The following is a 14,099-nucleotide window of genomic DNA, read 5'->3' on the forward strand; positions in this document are numbered from 1 at the left end:
GAGTGTATTATGGACCATACTTGATGGAATGCCATTGTAAGATAGACTTTTTATGCTCATTCAAGTGGTGAACCTCAGAATTTGCTCTATTGGGATGCACCTTTTATAACCAGTCATGAAACTCGACTGTTTTCAGTTTACCTGTTCACCTTTGTAATGTTCCAAAAAGATGTTTTTTTCTGTTTTTTTTTTTTTAAATTTCCCAGTTATCAGTGTTTCTGCATAAAGTTAAAAATGGGAGATCATTTTAGGGTATTAATTATTTTGGGGTTGGGGGGGGGGTTATTAATCAATTTGATAATAAAATCCTGTAATTTTTCTTTGCAGTGTACAGCTATCCAACCATTTTCAATGGCACTTAACTTGTTCAGGGTCACTGAGCTTATCCCGACTGACTTCAAGCAAAAGGCGAACTGAAATCTCAACTGGTTGGATATAAGACTGTCTCCCTTGACTCATTGCCTTCATTGACGGCAATAGATGTCTAATCCATTTAAAGAGGGAAGGTTTGCAGCGAAAGAAACATGGTAGTGAAAGAAACATTTGTTCATTAGCTGCCACCCTCCCCTGTTCAAATAGATTGAACGTCTACTCAAAATAAACTGATTTAAATTCACAGCAGAAGGATAAATTGAGCCTCATGATTGGCCCCCACTTTGGCAGCAATAACTTCAACCAGATGCTTCCTGTAGCTGCAGATCTGTCTGGCACATCGATCAGGATGTCATGTCATTTCCTGTTTTATTTTGAAGGCTTCACCCTCCGCATTTCTGTGTACTTACCCTTCCTCTTGTCACCTAATCGCCCATTGTTTCCACCTGTTATCCATTACCTCATGTGTATATATTGCCTGGGTTTCCCTTGTCTTGTGCAGAAGTGTTTTACTACCCATGTTGGTCACGTCAACCTTGTGTCATAGCAATCGTAGTTGTCTAGGTTTTATCCTCCATTTGGAGTGCTTTGTGTTTGAACTTTTGATCCTAGTTATCTTGGCTTTTTCCTCCGTTTGGAGTGTTTTATGTTTGTACTTTTTCTCCTTTGGAGTGCTTTTTGTTTGAACTTTTGATCGTGGTTGTCCTGACTTACGGTATTCCTCCGTTTGGAGCACTTTATGTTTGCACTTCACCTCATCCCCGAATGCCAGCAGAAGAACCTTTGTTTTACTAAATAAACTTTGTTGCCAGAACTCCACAGCTGAGTCCGCCTCGTTACTTCAGCCTGACACAGGACTAATCTTGGCTCATTCTTCTCTACAAACCTACTGTAGTTCAGTCATGTTCCTGGGATGTCTGGCATGAATCACTGTCTTTATGTCATGCTAAAGAATCTCAATGGCGTTCAAGTCTGGACTTGGCCACTCCAAAATGTGTATTTTGTTCTTCTGAAACCATTATGAAGTTGATTTATATCAGTGTCATCTTTGGTGGACGGCCATTCCTTGGGAGAGAAGCAACAGTGCCAAACTCTCGCCATTTGTAGACAACTTCTCTGACTTTCGATTGATGAACATCCAGACTTTTAGAGAGGGTTTTGTATACTTTCCCAGCTTTATACAAATCAACAATCCTTGATCGCAGGTCTTCAGACAGCCCTTTTGACCAAGCCATGATGTACATTAGACAATTCTTACCAGGTGTGTTTTTTATAGTGGGCAGGGAAGCTTTAAAGCAGTCATCAGTGATTGGACACACACCTGACTTAAATTGTTTGGTAAAAATTGGTTTCAATTGCACTTTAAGTCTTCTTAGGCAGAGGGTTCTCTTACCTATTTTTCCCCCTTCTGTCATTGTTTGCATGCTATCTTCTTTGCATGCTATCCTCATCAAAATTTGAAAACCTATAAATGTCTGTGTGGTTTTAGTTGAAGCAGACACTGTTCTTTCATCTGTGTGATTTTGACATTGATAAGATCACATTTGATGGTGATTTTATGCAGAAATGTGAGAAATTTCAAAAGGTTCTGATACTTTTTCACACCAATGTAGTTTGCTTTCAGAAGAAGAGAGGGAACATGACAGTGCAAATGAATGTCAATGACATATGTAATTTATTCCCCCCTGAGAAACAAAGTCGTTGGCCATTTTAAATATTGGACGATAAATCATTATAGTAATTATCGTGACAAACCTAGTTTAGTTACAAGCGAGTTACTGGGCACATATGGAGAGAGTGACACTGACACTGAGTGCAAAATGAACTCACCCTGCCTGTACCAAATTTAGGCAAGCACAATTACACGATCAATAGGCTTTGCAGTGTATTCAACATAATGTACTGTGGAAATGTATTTGTAAAACATTGTTTATACTTTTATATACATATTACAAAATATTCCAACTTTATTGGAATTTTGGTTTGTACATTAGGGGAAAAAATGTTTTAGACTAAAACATTCTTAGTAGTGCTGTTAAGGTAACAGTGTTAACAACCATAGACTTCAATTATGATGTCTATGTAACAACATTGTTGAGCCAATCCATATTATATTTTAAAATAGCTGCATTATTGTACAAGACAATAAAACACATATTCCAGCATTGCCCCCACTAATACACATTGATGTAGCAATGTATGTTCCCATTAATATGTCCCGTTTGTGTTTTCCTCTAAAATGCTAAATGTCCTCCTCTCCTTTCAAATAGACCTCTTCAAAGAATTGCTTCATTTTCAATCCCTTTAAGTAGAAATAACCGCAACTTCAGTCTGAAAATGTGTTGAATTGACTGTCCACAATAATTACACTGATAGACAAAAATGTAATTGTAGCAGTTTTTGTCCTGTGTGGTATGACATTGTTTCAGTTTTCCTAATAAAGTGACCTTGTGTGTACTTCACATTGCATATCGCAGAACACAGATGTTAAACCTCGATTGTTTAGACAGGATGTAATGGAAGGTGATCGCTGCACAGGAAAGGGAGCTTACACCTCTAGTTCCATTATTTAACAGGAAATCCTGCCTAGTTTGACCATGTTGTTTGTTTCCAATGTGGTTGGGGAAAAACTGGCACAGAAATCAATGAGATAACATTATTTTAAATTCAAACATGTTATTTTTCAGCACATTAAAAAAATATTGAATAAGTAACACTCGAGGTGTTCTGTTTTAGGGAGATTCATGTTACTTTGCTGGTTTGAGGAGTTTTATTTTCGTGTTTGACATGAGTCTCTGGGTAAAAATAAAATGTCTTCACACCAGGCACACATATTGTGCATAAGGCAGACTGAAAGAATTGCCCACACTTTTACATAAAGAACTCTGTTTATTTATTCGATATATATCCTATACATTTTGATATATAGTTCTAATACTTGGAAGTCAAAAATAATGATCATAATATAGTGATATACTGTTTATTGATTATACATATATATAGAAAACTAATCCACTAATTTACATTTACGTGGACTTTGTTTTCTTGTTAAAAAAAAAAAAAATTCCACTATCTGAGCTTTGATCTAGGCGCTTTATCAGAGATGTTAATACAAAATGAAATGACTCCTGGACATTGCATTTTATAGAACTACAAATATCTTTCAGCAGCTATAATGGTACTCTTGGCTTAAGACACAGGAAAAAAAATATATCGATATATATTTGTATCTTTGCTAGAATAACTAGAATGTTTTTCTCAACATGTTATAAGGTCTGATGAAACAGATCTTTACCAATACAATTTTAGCGACCGTAGGCTTAAATTTGACATTGGTGGTTTGCAGGAGTCTTCATGTCACCCTTCAAAAGTGAAGAGAAATAAACGTGAAAGTTGAAGAACATGAGTAGGACGGTATAACGAGAGACCTTCAAAAGTTAAAAGATGACCAAAAAAAAAAAAGAATATGGGAAAGTGAATCGTGCTTCTCCACCAACAAGCTATATTTGTAAACAGATGGAAGGCAACAAGCACACAAGTCTGTTTTTGTGAGAATTTAGTGCAATTTTGCACATAAAGTTATGTTGAGTGATCATAATTATCAACATTAGAGCTTGCGTATTTTGGTTGTAACTTAATACAAATAAAACCAAAATCCTCATCATAGCTTTGGAATCATTCTGATTCAAAATTCTGGCAAAATAGAGCAATCCTAAAAAGCATATAGTTAGCATTTGCATAAAAGGCTAGCTTTTCATATAGCTTCTCAATGTCTTATAACAGTTGTTTACCCAACCATTTGGAGTTTGAGCAGGCACAGCGATGTTCATGTGTCAGGAATATAGTCCAGTTTGAACAAACATCTTTGACTTTTTGTACAATTTCCTTCTAAATTGTCAATAGACACAGCACACAGCAGACTCTTAAATCTCCCAACATGCATCAATCTTTCAGAATTCTCTGCGTGAGATAGCTATATCACAATTGGCAGGGTGGGACTCCCAGTATAATAAATTGACCATATTTATAGAATAAATTCACTTGTATTAAAACAATTAATCAACCCCCAGCCTCCTCCAAAGCACTCAGTTGAGTAGTAGAGATGAGATCAAGAAGGCAGGTTGTTTTCTGGCTCTGTAGACATGAATGAGGTCATGGATGGACAGCAGACCGTCTGATGCTTTGGTCCATGGTGTCACTGAATCTTTGCAGCTATCAAGACCATGGACACAAGAAGGCTCCACCTCTGTGAACTTTATTCCTCTGAGAGATAGGCTGACGGCAGTGGGATCAAGAGGAGGCATCAAAACTGGAAAATAAATGAAGAGTAATTATAGAAAGATGTATTATTTGACCGATACTGACAGAAATGACTTCAGACAGCATTCACATACCGATGCATATTAAAAAATCAAAATTGAGTATACATTTGCATATTATGCGAAGGATTCTGTAGGAAGATTTGGTTTAGCAGTGCATGGTTAACGAGGATCAGAGGCAGGATTTTACACTTAAACTTGCAAACAAACAAAAAGGTAGTTTTTTTTATAACCACACTTTAAAGACAGGGGTGTCCAAACCTTTTGCAAAGGGGGCCAGATTTGGTGTGGTAAAAATGTGGGGGGCCAACCTTGGCTGACGTGCTTTACGTAGAACAATATATTTAAGCAAATTTTAGCAAGCCATTCAGTGTGGCACATTTGCTTTATTATTATTTTTAATTAATAATTTCAACAATCTTGCAACTAGCCTTTGTGGTGTTCTCTTTCGACTCTTGGGCATTTGCGAAATACTGCTGCTGTGAAATTAAACTAGCTTCAAGTTGCTTGAATTTCTCGCTGCGTATCTTCCCTGTAATCTTGTCCTACATGTCAGCGTGTCTTGTTTGGTAATATCGCCTCACATTCAACTCTTTAAAAACAGCGTCTGTCTCTTTGCAAATGAGGCAGACACAGTTGTTGCGTATTTTAGTGAAGAAATAGTCCAATTTCCACCTATCCTATCACAGTCAACTTTCTTTTTTGTTGTTGTCGCCATTTAGAAAATGGAAGTAATGGGTCACACGGGGTAATGTTGCTTAGCCCTTAAATACCTGCAACATGAAGCAATTATCAGAATTTGAAAAAAAAATGGAAATGGAAAAATAAGGTCCTAATGAAACCGTTTTTTCAAATTTGTAAAAAGAAAAGTCAAAATGAATATGTGTAATTAGTGCTCTAATATCTATAACCCATGCTAAATCATGTTTTTTTTCTGATGGAACCTGCAGATGCATGTGTTGACTTGCATCCATCATTTTTTTTTTTTTTTCAAAAAGAAATGTCAAAATTCTAAATCAGTCTCAAAATCATTAAATTTTAGGTGTATCAAATGTGATACATTTGGCAATAAAGGGTTAAAGTGCTGCTGCCTTTTAGTGGGTAAATGAGGAGCAGCATTTCGTGTGTAAGCTACTTCATATGCTGGTTGCAGTACTGCTGACCAATTTATTAAGTATGTGTGCGGGCCAGATGTTATTGATTTTATGACAGATGCTGGGGGCCGGATGAAATTTGACCACGGGCCGCATTTGGCCCCCGGGCCGGACTTTGGACATGTCTGCTTTAAAGAGAAAGACAACACCTTCAACAAATGACTTTCAGGTGAAGGACAGTTTCTCAAAGTATTTAAATAAGTTTTTAATGACTGTGAATTTCTTAGACCTCTGATCTTTAAAATCAAAAAGTGACACATTTAGGCACAGCCATTTTGTGACGTCATTAATATGCACGCACATACACACTGATAGATTGGAGCACGGGTGCATGTGATAATGTAATGTACTAATGCCGACACAAGGACAGGCAGGCAAGTTGGCATACTCACATTTGATGGCTTAAATATTATCAGCATTGATCAAATGAATACCATGTTGGGCAACCACTTCCAGAAAATTCTGGCTTTTATGTATACTTTTCTCCACAATTATACACCAGAAAAAATAGAATTTGTGGGGGATTTTTTTTTCTATGTTTTTTCCTCAACAAGATTCCATATTAAATGTGACTTGTCCACGGTCTACAAATTTGGTATTTTAGCAAAAAAATACGTCGCTGTTCATAGTTGATTTGCTTTTGCAGGCCACACAAAATGATCTAGCGCCTGGGCCTTGACTATGACACTTTGTGCTGTAAATTGTTGCACACTTACATATACTGTACATCATATCTGGGTGCGTTTTCAGTTCCTTTTTTCATTCCAGCACTCCAAGTAGGTCCATCTGCGGCCAGCAGTGTTTAAGCAAGGGGCGTGGTTGGCAGGCAGAGGGCCTGGTTAGGTTGACGGATGACGAACGCTTGATCTGATTGATCATTGAAAGCAAGTGACAAGAGCTAGCTATCTTGAGAAATTTATACATTCATCCTTTAAAGTCATATAGTTAAATTTTCGATAGGATTGTATAAATCATAATATTCCAAGGTCTGGTTAAGTTTAAGTCTAAAGAAACATATAATTTTTTATTTATAAGGAAGACTATTTAAGTTTAGGGCTCAAACCTCTCTAGTTAAGTTTAGAGTGAATCGTGGGTAATTAGGTTCTTAATTAAAAGATGTTACATGTATATGGGCAAGTCCCCTATAATCAACATATCAATTCATTCCTATAAATAACAGTTATGGTTTTTGAAAGCAGGGTGCACGCAGCTGGACCCTTCTCCCTGATTCAGTTGGTTGCGCAGGGCCGTGCGACACACCTGTCGCACATTAGGCGCACGCCATATTTAAAGACTTCTGTCACCGTCTGCGAGTGTCGAACTATTGCTAGCTTACCGCTGTGTCCGTTATGTCGAGTCCTCCAGCCCGCTTACGGTTGTATCTACTATATATTAATTTTGTTTTCAATTGGAAGAATACACATTCATGCGTCGCAGTACAACGCTTCACATATCAATATACAATATTACACACCAAATCACACTGTCTAGATATTTCAGGCAGCTCAAGCTAGTGTATGAAATGCATCACTTACATGGTAAATGCACTCTCAAGTATTTCAATGCTTCTTTCATAGCCCTATTAGCAACAACACTAGAGGCCACTATACGCAAAATGTAGCTAAAATGTATTGAGTGGCTTATAGACTATCTAATTTTATTATTTTATTTCCTAATGATTAGGAATTTTGCAATTGATTTCCTCTGTTTCTGCTGAAATGCCAATAATAAGGGCTAAGTATATAATAAGGAGTCAGAGACAAAAGTAACAAAGTGAAATGATGGCTTGGGTATTTTGTATACCATTACTGTATTTTTCATATAAGTATAAGTCGCACCAGCTGTAAAATGCCCAACGAAGAGGAAAAAAACATATATAAGTCGCACCGGAGTATAAGTCGTATTTTTTGGGGAAAATTTACTTGATAAAGTCCAACACATACAACAAATATGTCATCTTGAAAGGCAATTCAAAATAAAAATACAATAGAGAACAACATGCTGAATAAGTGTACGGTATGATAACGTTACATGATGCATGAACAACGAAATGAATGAATGAAATTTTATCATCATCATCATCGGTATCATTGGCAATCATTGGCAATTACAAAATGTGATATGATTGGCCGAAGGAACCGAAGAAGAAGACAAAGGCAGACGGGATGAAGCATATGCTTATCAGTTTCCCATCCCCCATACAACTAAAGACGCACATTCAGACATGGTAGATACATCAGATGGCCAAGAAACTGTACAATAACACAATCAACAATATGGGTTTAGTAACTCAGCATCCAGTCAAGATTAATTTCAGGGCGTACAAGGTTAAGGCTTTGTCATGTCCCTGACATTTTTTAATCTGTTTGCTGTGGAACATTTTGTTGTGGCTATGTGTGTGGCAAAAGTGTTTATGTGTTATCACAGCTGGTGTGAGTAGCGACTCAAAATGTTTTTCTTATAAGTCTCTTAAAAGGATACATTGCTCAGGTGTACATGGTCGCAACAATTGGCGCAACACAAAGGTCACTGTAACAGTTTCATCAGACATGAATGTATAAAATCAAACAACATGCTGTACATATTTTATCCATAGATTAATGTCTCCACAACGAAAACATGCTTATTATTCACTTTATACAGGATCTTTTCCATATACACAGTAAAGTAGACGTTTGAATCAGGAGCTCGATAGACACAGCAGATAATTATGTTTTTACAATTGGGGATAAGGAGCTCAATTGTAATACATTCCAGGAGATTGTCAATCATAAGTAGAACACCCCCTGCCCCCTTAGATGCCCGATTTATTTGTGTCATGTTATATCCGTGCAAATTAAAGTCAGAGCCTTTGTTATCTTTAGTAGATAATCCTTAATGTGTTCTAGTTTCTTGTAGAGACTCCTGCTATTGATAAGTTTCAGCTTACCGTCCACAGCCCACAAGTTGTTATACTGGTCCGCTGTGTAGTATTTATTGTTATCCAGCTATTGTAGTCAGCTGGTCAAGACTCGTAATAGCTTTAATCTTCCTATCTTACGTCTTGACAAGGATCCTGCTATCTGAGACCCAGGTGTTGGCTATTTTCCCAGCTTTCTTGAGTTGACGTGCTTTTCTTTCAATTTCGGCATTTCGGCGAGTCATGTTGTCATTCAAAAAATCTTCGACCCTTTCAGGTGGCGGCACTGGTTAAGCAGGGCAGTCTTGGTGTTGTGGTCTGCCAGCTTCATGAGCACCGTCGCCGGTCCTCTCCCCCAAGATGGGAGCAGAAGGCAGCGACGGATGTCCAGCGGTTCCATGATTATTCCATACTCTTTCAGCTTAGCAATTGTCACTTGTGCCACTGTATCCCCTGGGCTAGGCATCAGTTGTAATCCAGAAATGATGAGCTCATTTGCACGTCGGCACTGGTCGAGATCGTCAGCCAAAATTTCCAGCCTGTTGATGCGAACATCTCTCTCCTCGACCGCCTGCTTGAGTTTCTCGTTTTCAGCGCGAATTAACTGGAGCTCTCTGACGATTTCTTGATTCTGGTTTTGAATCAAGCCAGTCAAGGAGACCTCCAACTTCTGTATGGAGGATTTTATTTCATCCGAGTCACCAGGTTTCAAATTCTTTGGAGCCATACTGGGAGTCGAGCTTGCTGGCCCTGAGCGCTTATCGGTTAAGATAAGAGAGTGCTTCAGGAGCTCAGAGTGCGTCTGTACACTGTGAAGGCTGAGCAGCGAATGTGAACGTGGCCAGTATGTTAACGTTACGTAGCTATTAAGAGTTATTCAGATAACTATAGCATAAAGAACATGCTAACAAGTTTACCAAACCATCAGTGTCACTCCAAAACACCTAAATAACATTTGAAATGATGTAATAATGTGTCATTAATTTCACACATAAGTCGCTCCAGAGTATAAGTCTCAATAATTTCACACATAAATCGCTCCAGAGTATAAGTCACACCCCTAGCCAAACTATGAAAAAAAACTGCGACTTATAGTCCGAAAAATATGGTATAACCATTTTCCTGTCAGCTCATACACACAAACCGATTGAGAATATTCTTAAAGATAGAAGACAAAAATATCATAAATAAGGTATTATTATGAAACCTGCCAAGAGTGGATTGAGACGTGATAAATTTTAATAGAATAATTAAAAGTAGTTGTCATGGAAAACAGATAACATACTGTAAATAGCTTGATTTTAAGTGGAGAGTCTATTTTCTTTTCTCTTTTTTGGGGGGGGCACTGATTGATCCTCCTGCTCCTGCCTGCACCAACCCTGCACCAGAGAACTAAAGGACGACTCTCAGCTAGCTTCAGTGTTGATGGTTTTGTGAGATCACAAATCATCCTCTTAAAGTGCACTTCCTTTCATCCAACTAGGTGCCAGATACAGTACATGTTTTTCATGCATGATTCAAAAGAAGCAGGGTTGTGTGCTTGGTGAATTCCATGAAGTGAGAGAACAAGAATGTGTGAAACATGTCTGTAATTACTCTATACATGGTAATGCATTGGTGATTGGAGAGGCCAGAGGGGCCTTTAAGCCCTAGAGGGAGGGTATGCCGTATTGTCTTGCAGTCATTAAATATTTAACACAGCCATCTCACCCTGCCACTATAGGTTGTGATTGAAAATATAGAGTAATACAAAAAGGGACAGGGTCACCTCAGACTCTGTTCACCTGCTGAATTTATAACTGGTTAAAACAATGTTGAGATATCACTGTAAATGCTAATATACAACTTAATTAAATATGATAAGTGAACCAGACTCAATTTTTATCAACCAGTTGAGAACACAAATTTTTAATAGGTAAATAATCTGGGGCTGGAAAAAAGCCTTACTTGACGTATCTCAGTTAAGTTAAATTACAAAAAAATAATTTTTTGTACCCAGTGTTCTTTGTGCATTCTCTCAGACATGCACAGACTGCCTCGTCTATTTGGCGCTTTTCTCACATCAAAACATTCCTGCACACTTCCACGGTGAAGCGCACCGTCAACCAGAGCTCTTTTCAACACCTACTCTTACTTTACCTATATCACATTGATTTGCTAAGTAAATATTTTACTCTTTTATAAACGCCCGCATTGCCTTGTTGTATATGGAAACATGACCGTTTATAAAAGAGTATAAAATATAGTGACTGTTATTTATTTGTTCCGCCGCAATGGATGATGGCTAGTTGTGGCAACCATGACTGAAAACTGTGGTTGCTGTATGTCGTGTGTTCTGTTCAATAAAGTGCGCTGTTCCTTGGCGTTGTACGGAGTATGGGGCACAAGTACAGTGGTACCTCTACATACGAGGTTAATTCGTTCCGGAACCTTGTTTGTAAGTGGAAATGGTCAGATGTCGAGCAGGATTTTCCCATAAGACTACATTATTCATTCATTCATTTTCCATGCCGCTTATTCCTCACGAGGGTCACGGAGGTGCTGGAGCCTATCCCAGCAAACTTCGGGCAGTAGGCAGGGGACACCCTGAATTGGTTGCCAGCCAATCGCAGGGCACAAGGAGACACACAACCATTCACGCACACACTCACACCTATGGACAATTTAGAGTGTTCAATCAGCCTACCATGCATGTTTTTGGGATGTGGGAGGAAACCGGAGTTCCCGGAGGAAACCCACGCAGGCACGGGGAGAACATGCAAACTCCACACAGGAAGGCCGAAGCCCGGGATTGAACCCTTGATCTCAGAACTATGAGGCAGACGTGCTAACCACTCAGCCACCGTGCCGCCAGACTACATTATAATTCCATTAATTAGTTCCACAGCATGAAAACCTATACTGAATCCTTAATAAATACTACTGGTACTATTGCAAATAGTAAGTACATGGATCATAACAAATAAATTATTAATACAAACTGGAATAATAACACAATAATAGTAAAAAATAAAAAATAAAAAAAAATAATAATAAAACCTGTAATAATGTTACGAATCGGGTTCTAACGTGGCAGTTGTATTTTTGCATGGTGTACTTGAATGCACCGCGTGGCTGGCGTGTCAGAGTCAGGGAAGACTTTTTACTTTCACTTCACTTGTTCAGCTGCGCAGACAGTAGACGTGTTGTGTTTCAAAAGTTCTGAAATACATGATTTGAAACCTGACAAAGCTAGCGACTTCATTGGCGATGTTAGAGTAATAATAATTGTCACCTTAATTTATAAAGAGTGGCCGAGATCATAGACCGCTTACGGCCGTATTGTTGAGCCAATTCACGGATCCACATCCCACACTCATATTTTTTTTTTATCATTTCCATCTTCATTTCAATGGTAAGCCTCACGTTTTTATTTTTTCACCACTTGCACTAACATTGTTGGAACCCATGTTGATTTCTCTCACAAGAAAATCTGCCGTGCGTCCGTCTTGTGGGAAAACAAAGAAACTGCGCCACTGTCAAAAATCGTCTAGCATGTGGTCGGATGCAGTAACAAATGGTGAGTCAAATTTTAAGTCGGATGTCGAAAAGATCGTGTGTCGAAGCGATCGTATGTCGAGGTACCACTGTATCTACAAGACATTAAGCAGTGTGTCAAGAGCCGATGTCTCTTGTGTCTTAAATGCATTGTTGAGCATCTTAAAATAAAGTTTAATTCCCCTGAGTTAAACCATTGAGTGCTCTCCCTTCATTTATTTGGGAGTAGGGCAAATACTGTTTGAAAATATGTTATTAATTAAATTAGCATGTGCTCTTTAATATTGTTAAATTGTTTTATGTAAAAAAAATATGCATATGACAAATGAGCAGCACTAAAGCTAACTAAGGTATCAGTTCAGTACTGAAAACTCAAAATAAATAAGTTTCTGTAATTTAATTAATTCAAGTTAATTTGAGTACTGCAAACTCAAAATAAACAATTACCGTAATTTTTGGACTATAAACCACTATGTTTTTCCTTCATTTTGAATCCTGCGGTTTTATAGTCCAGTGCGGCTTATTTGTTGATTTATTTGGCTTAATAGTTTAACACTTTATTTTACAGCAGCGTCATAAGACCATCATAACTATGACATGACACTATCACGGGCAATACTGAATGCTGATGACAGATGTCATTAAGTGTCATCCTCAAATTGCGTCACTAACTTCATTTATGTCCAGCTTGGATCTTTTACATCCATTCAAAAGTAATAATTTGCCGGATAACACTAAATCACATCTGTTATAAGCATTCATTAATGCTCATGACAGTGTCATATCATAATTATGATTGTCTAATGAGTCTCTTTGCACCACTGTCAAATAAAATTTTACCGAATACCATAACTTGCAATTAATGAAACAACTGGAACAGTAACTGAAGAAATAATTAGCACAGAACATGAATCTTGATTTTTTTTTTTTTTTTTTTTTTTTACATCTGTAGCGCTGCAATGGATGCTAGGAGGCATATTGGACAACGGTGTTGACAGCAGGTCGCAGCAGAGGTTGCTTGTCTCCCCCAAAGGAGCAGTGATGACCAAATGAAGCTTCTTAAAGCAATGAAGCTTTCCAGCCAATTGGTTCAAACCTTCATGGTGGTTCATTTGGTCTTATGACAGTCGTATGATGCCGCTGTCAAATAAAAAGTTACCGGTTGATACCTTTTGGTATAAATATCCCATAATACAGTGAGGACAGCTGTGGCTTATAGTCCAGTGCGGCTTATCTATGAACAAAGGCCGTTTCGTGTCAAATTTGGTGGGTGGCGGCTTATAGTGCGAAAATTACGGTAACTATAATCCAATTACTGAGGATTAATTTTAGGTAAATCTTCAAACTTAAAATAATCAAGTAAATTTCATCGAATCAATGTAAGTAACAAAAATTACATTATCTAAGGCAGCCAGTTGGCATTTTTTAAGTAAAGTCAACTTATCATATTTTACAGTGTAGCTAAACTAATTAGAAAACATTTCTTTAATAAGGTGACTGTCCGCAAAATCGAGATTACTGTAATGCTATGGCAGGCCTATAGTTTCAGACTAAATAGTTTTGAAAAAAAAAGCGGAAAAAAGGAATGAAAGAGGACTGCATAATAGCATGTAATTACAGGATTATGGACCCTGGTGGAAAAGAACAGACGTTGACCTTCATTTGCCATTCTTTTTTTTTTTTTCTCTGATTAATGCAAACGGCATCATAAAGAAATGGAGCAAAGTGGAAATTCTTACCTGTCCCATAGCTTGACATTTCTGCAGTTGTTGGTGCAGCAGCCGGCTGATATCAAAGCTGACATAAAAGAAAAGGGAA

At 37.8% G+C, this 14,099-nt stretch overlaps 1 protein-coding gene across 2 annotated transcripts in view; it reads right to left on the reverse strand.

Annotated features, from left to right (window-relative positions):
* Positions 1 to 313: 313 nt before the first annotated feature.
* Positions 314 to 14,099, reverse strand: part of ccdc85al (coiled-coil domain containing 85A, like) — a 35,607-nt gene continuing 21,821 nt past the window's right edge. Inside the window, exons 3-4 of one of the 2 annotated variants that reach the window (XM_057843961.1) lie at positions 14,021 to 14,078; positions 4,518 to 4,681 (exon numbers count right to left, since the gene is read on the reverse strand). In XM_057843961.1, the coding sequence (XP_057699944.1) occupies positions 4,663 to 4,681; positions 14,021 to 14,078 (77 nt within the window). In that variant the 3' untranslated portion in view covers positions 4,518 to 4,662. Of the gene's footprint in view, positions 4,682 to 14,020; positions 14,079 to 14,099 lie in introns of both variants that reach the window. The other variant, XM_057843960.1, reaches the window with a different exon arrangement.

The sequence above is a fragment of the Corythoichthys intestinalis genome, chromosome 8 (genome assembly GCF_030265065.1).
Source record: "Corythoichthys intestinalis isolate RoL2023-P3 chromosome 8, ASM3026506v1, whole genome shotgun sequence".
Taxonomy (NCBI): Eukaryota; Metazoa; Chordata; class Actinopteri; order Syngnathiformes; family Syngnathidae; genus Corythoichthys; species Corythoichthys intestinalis.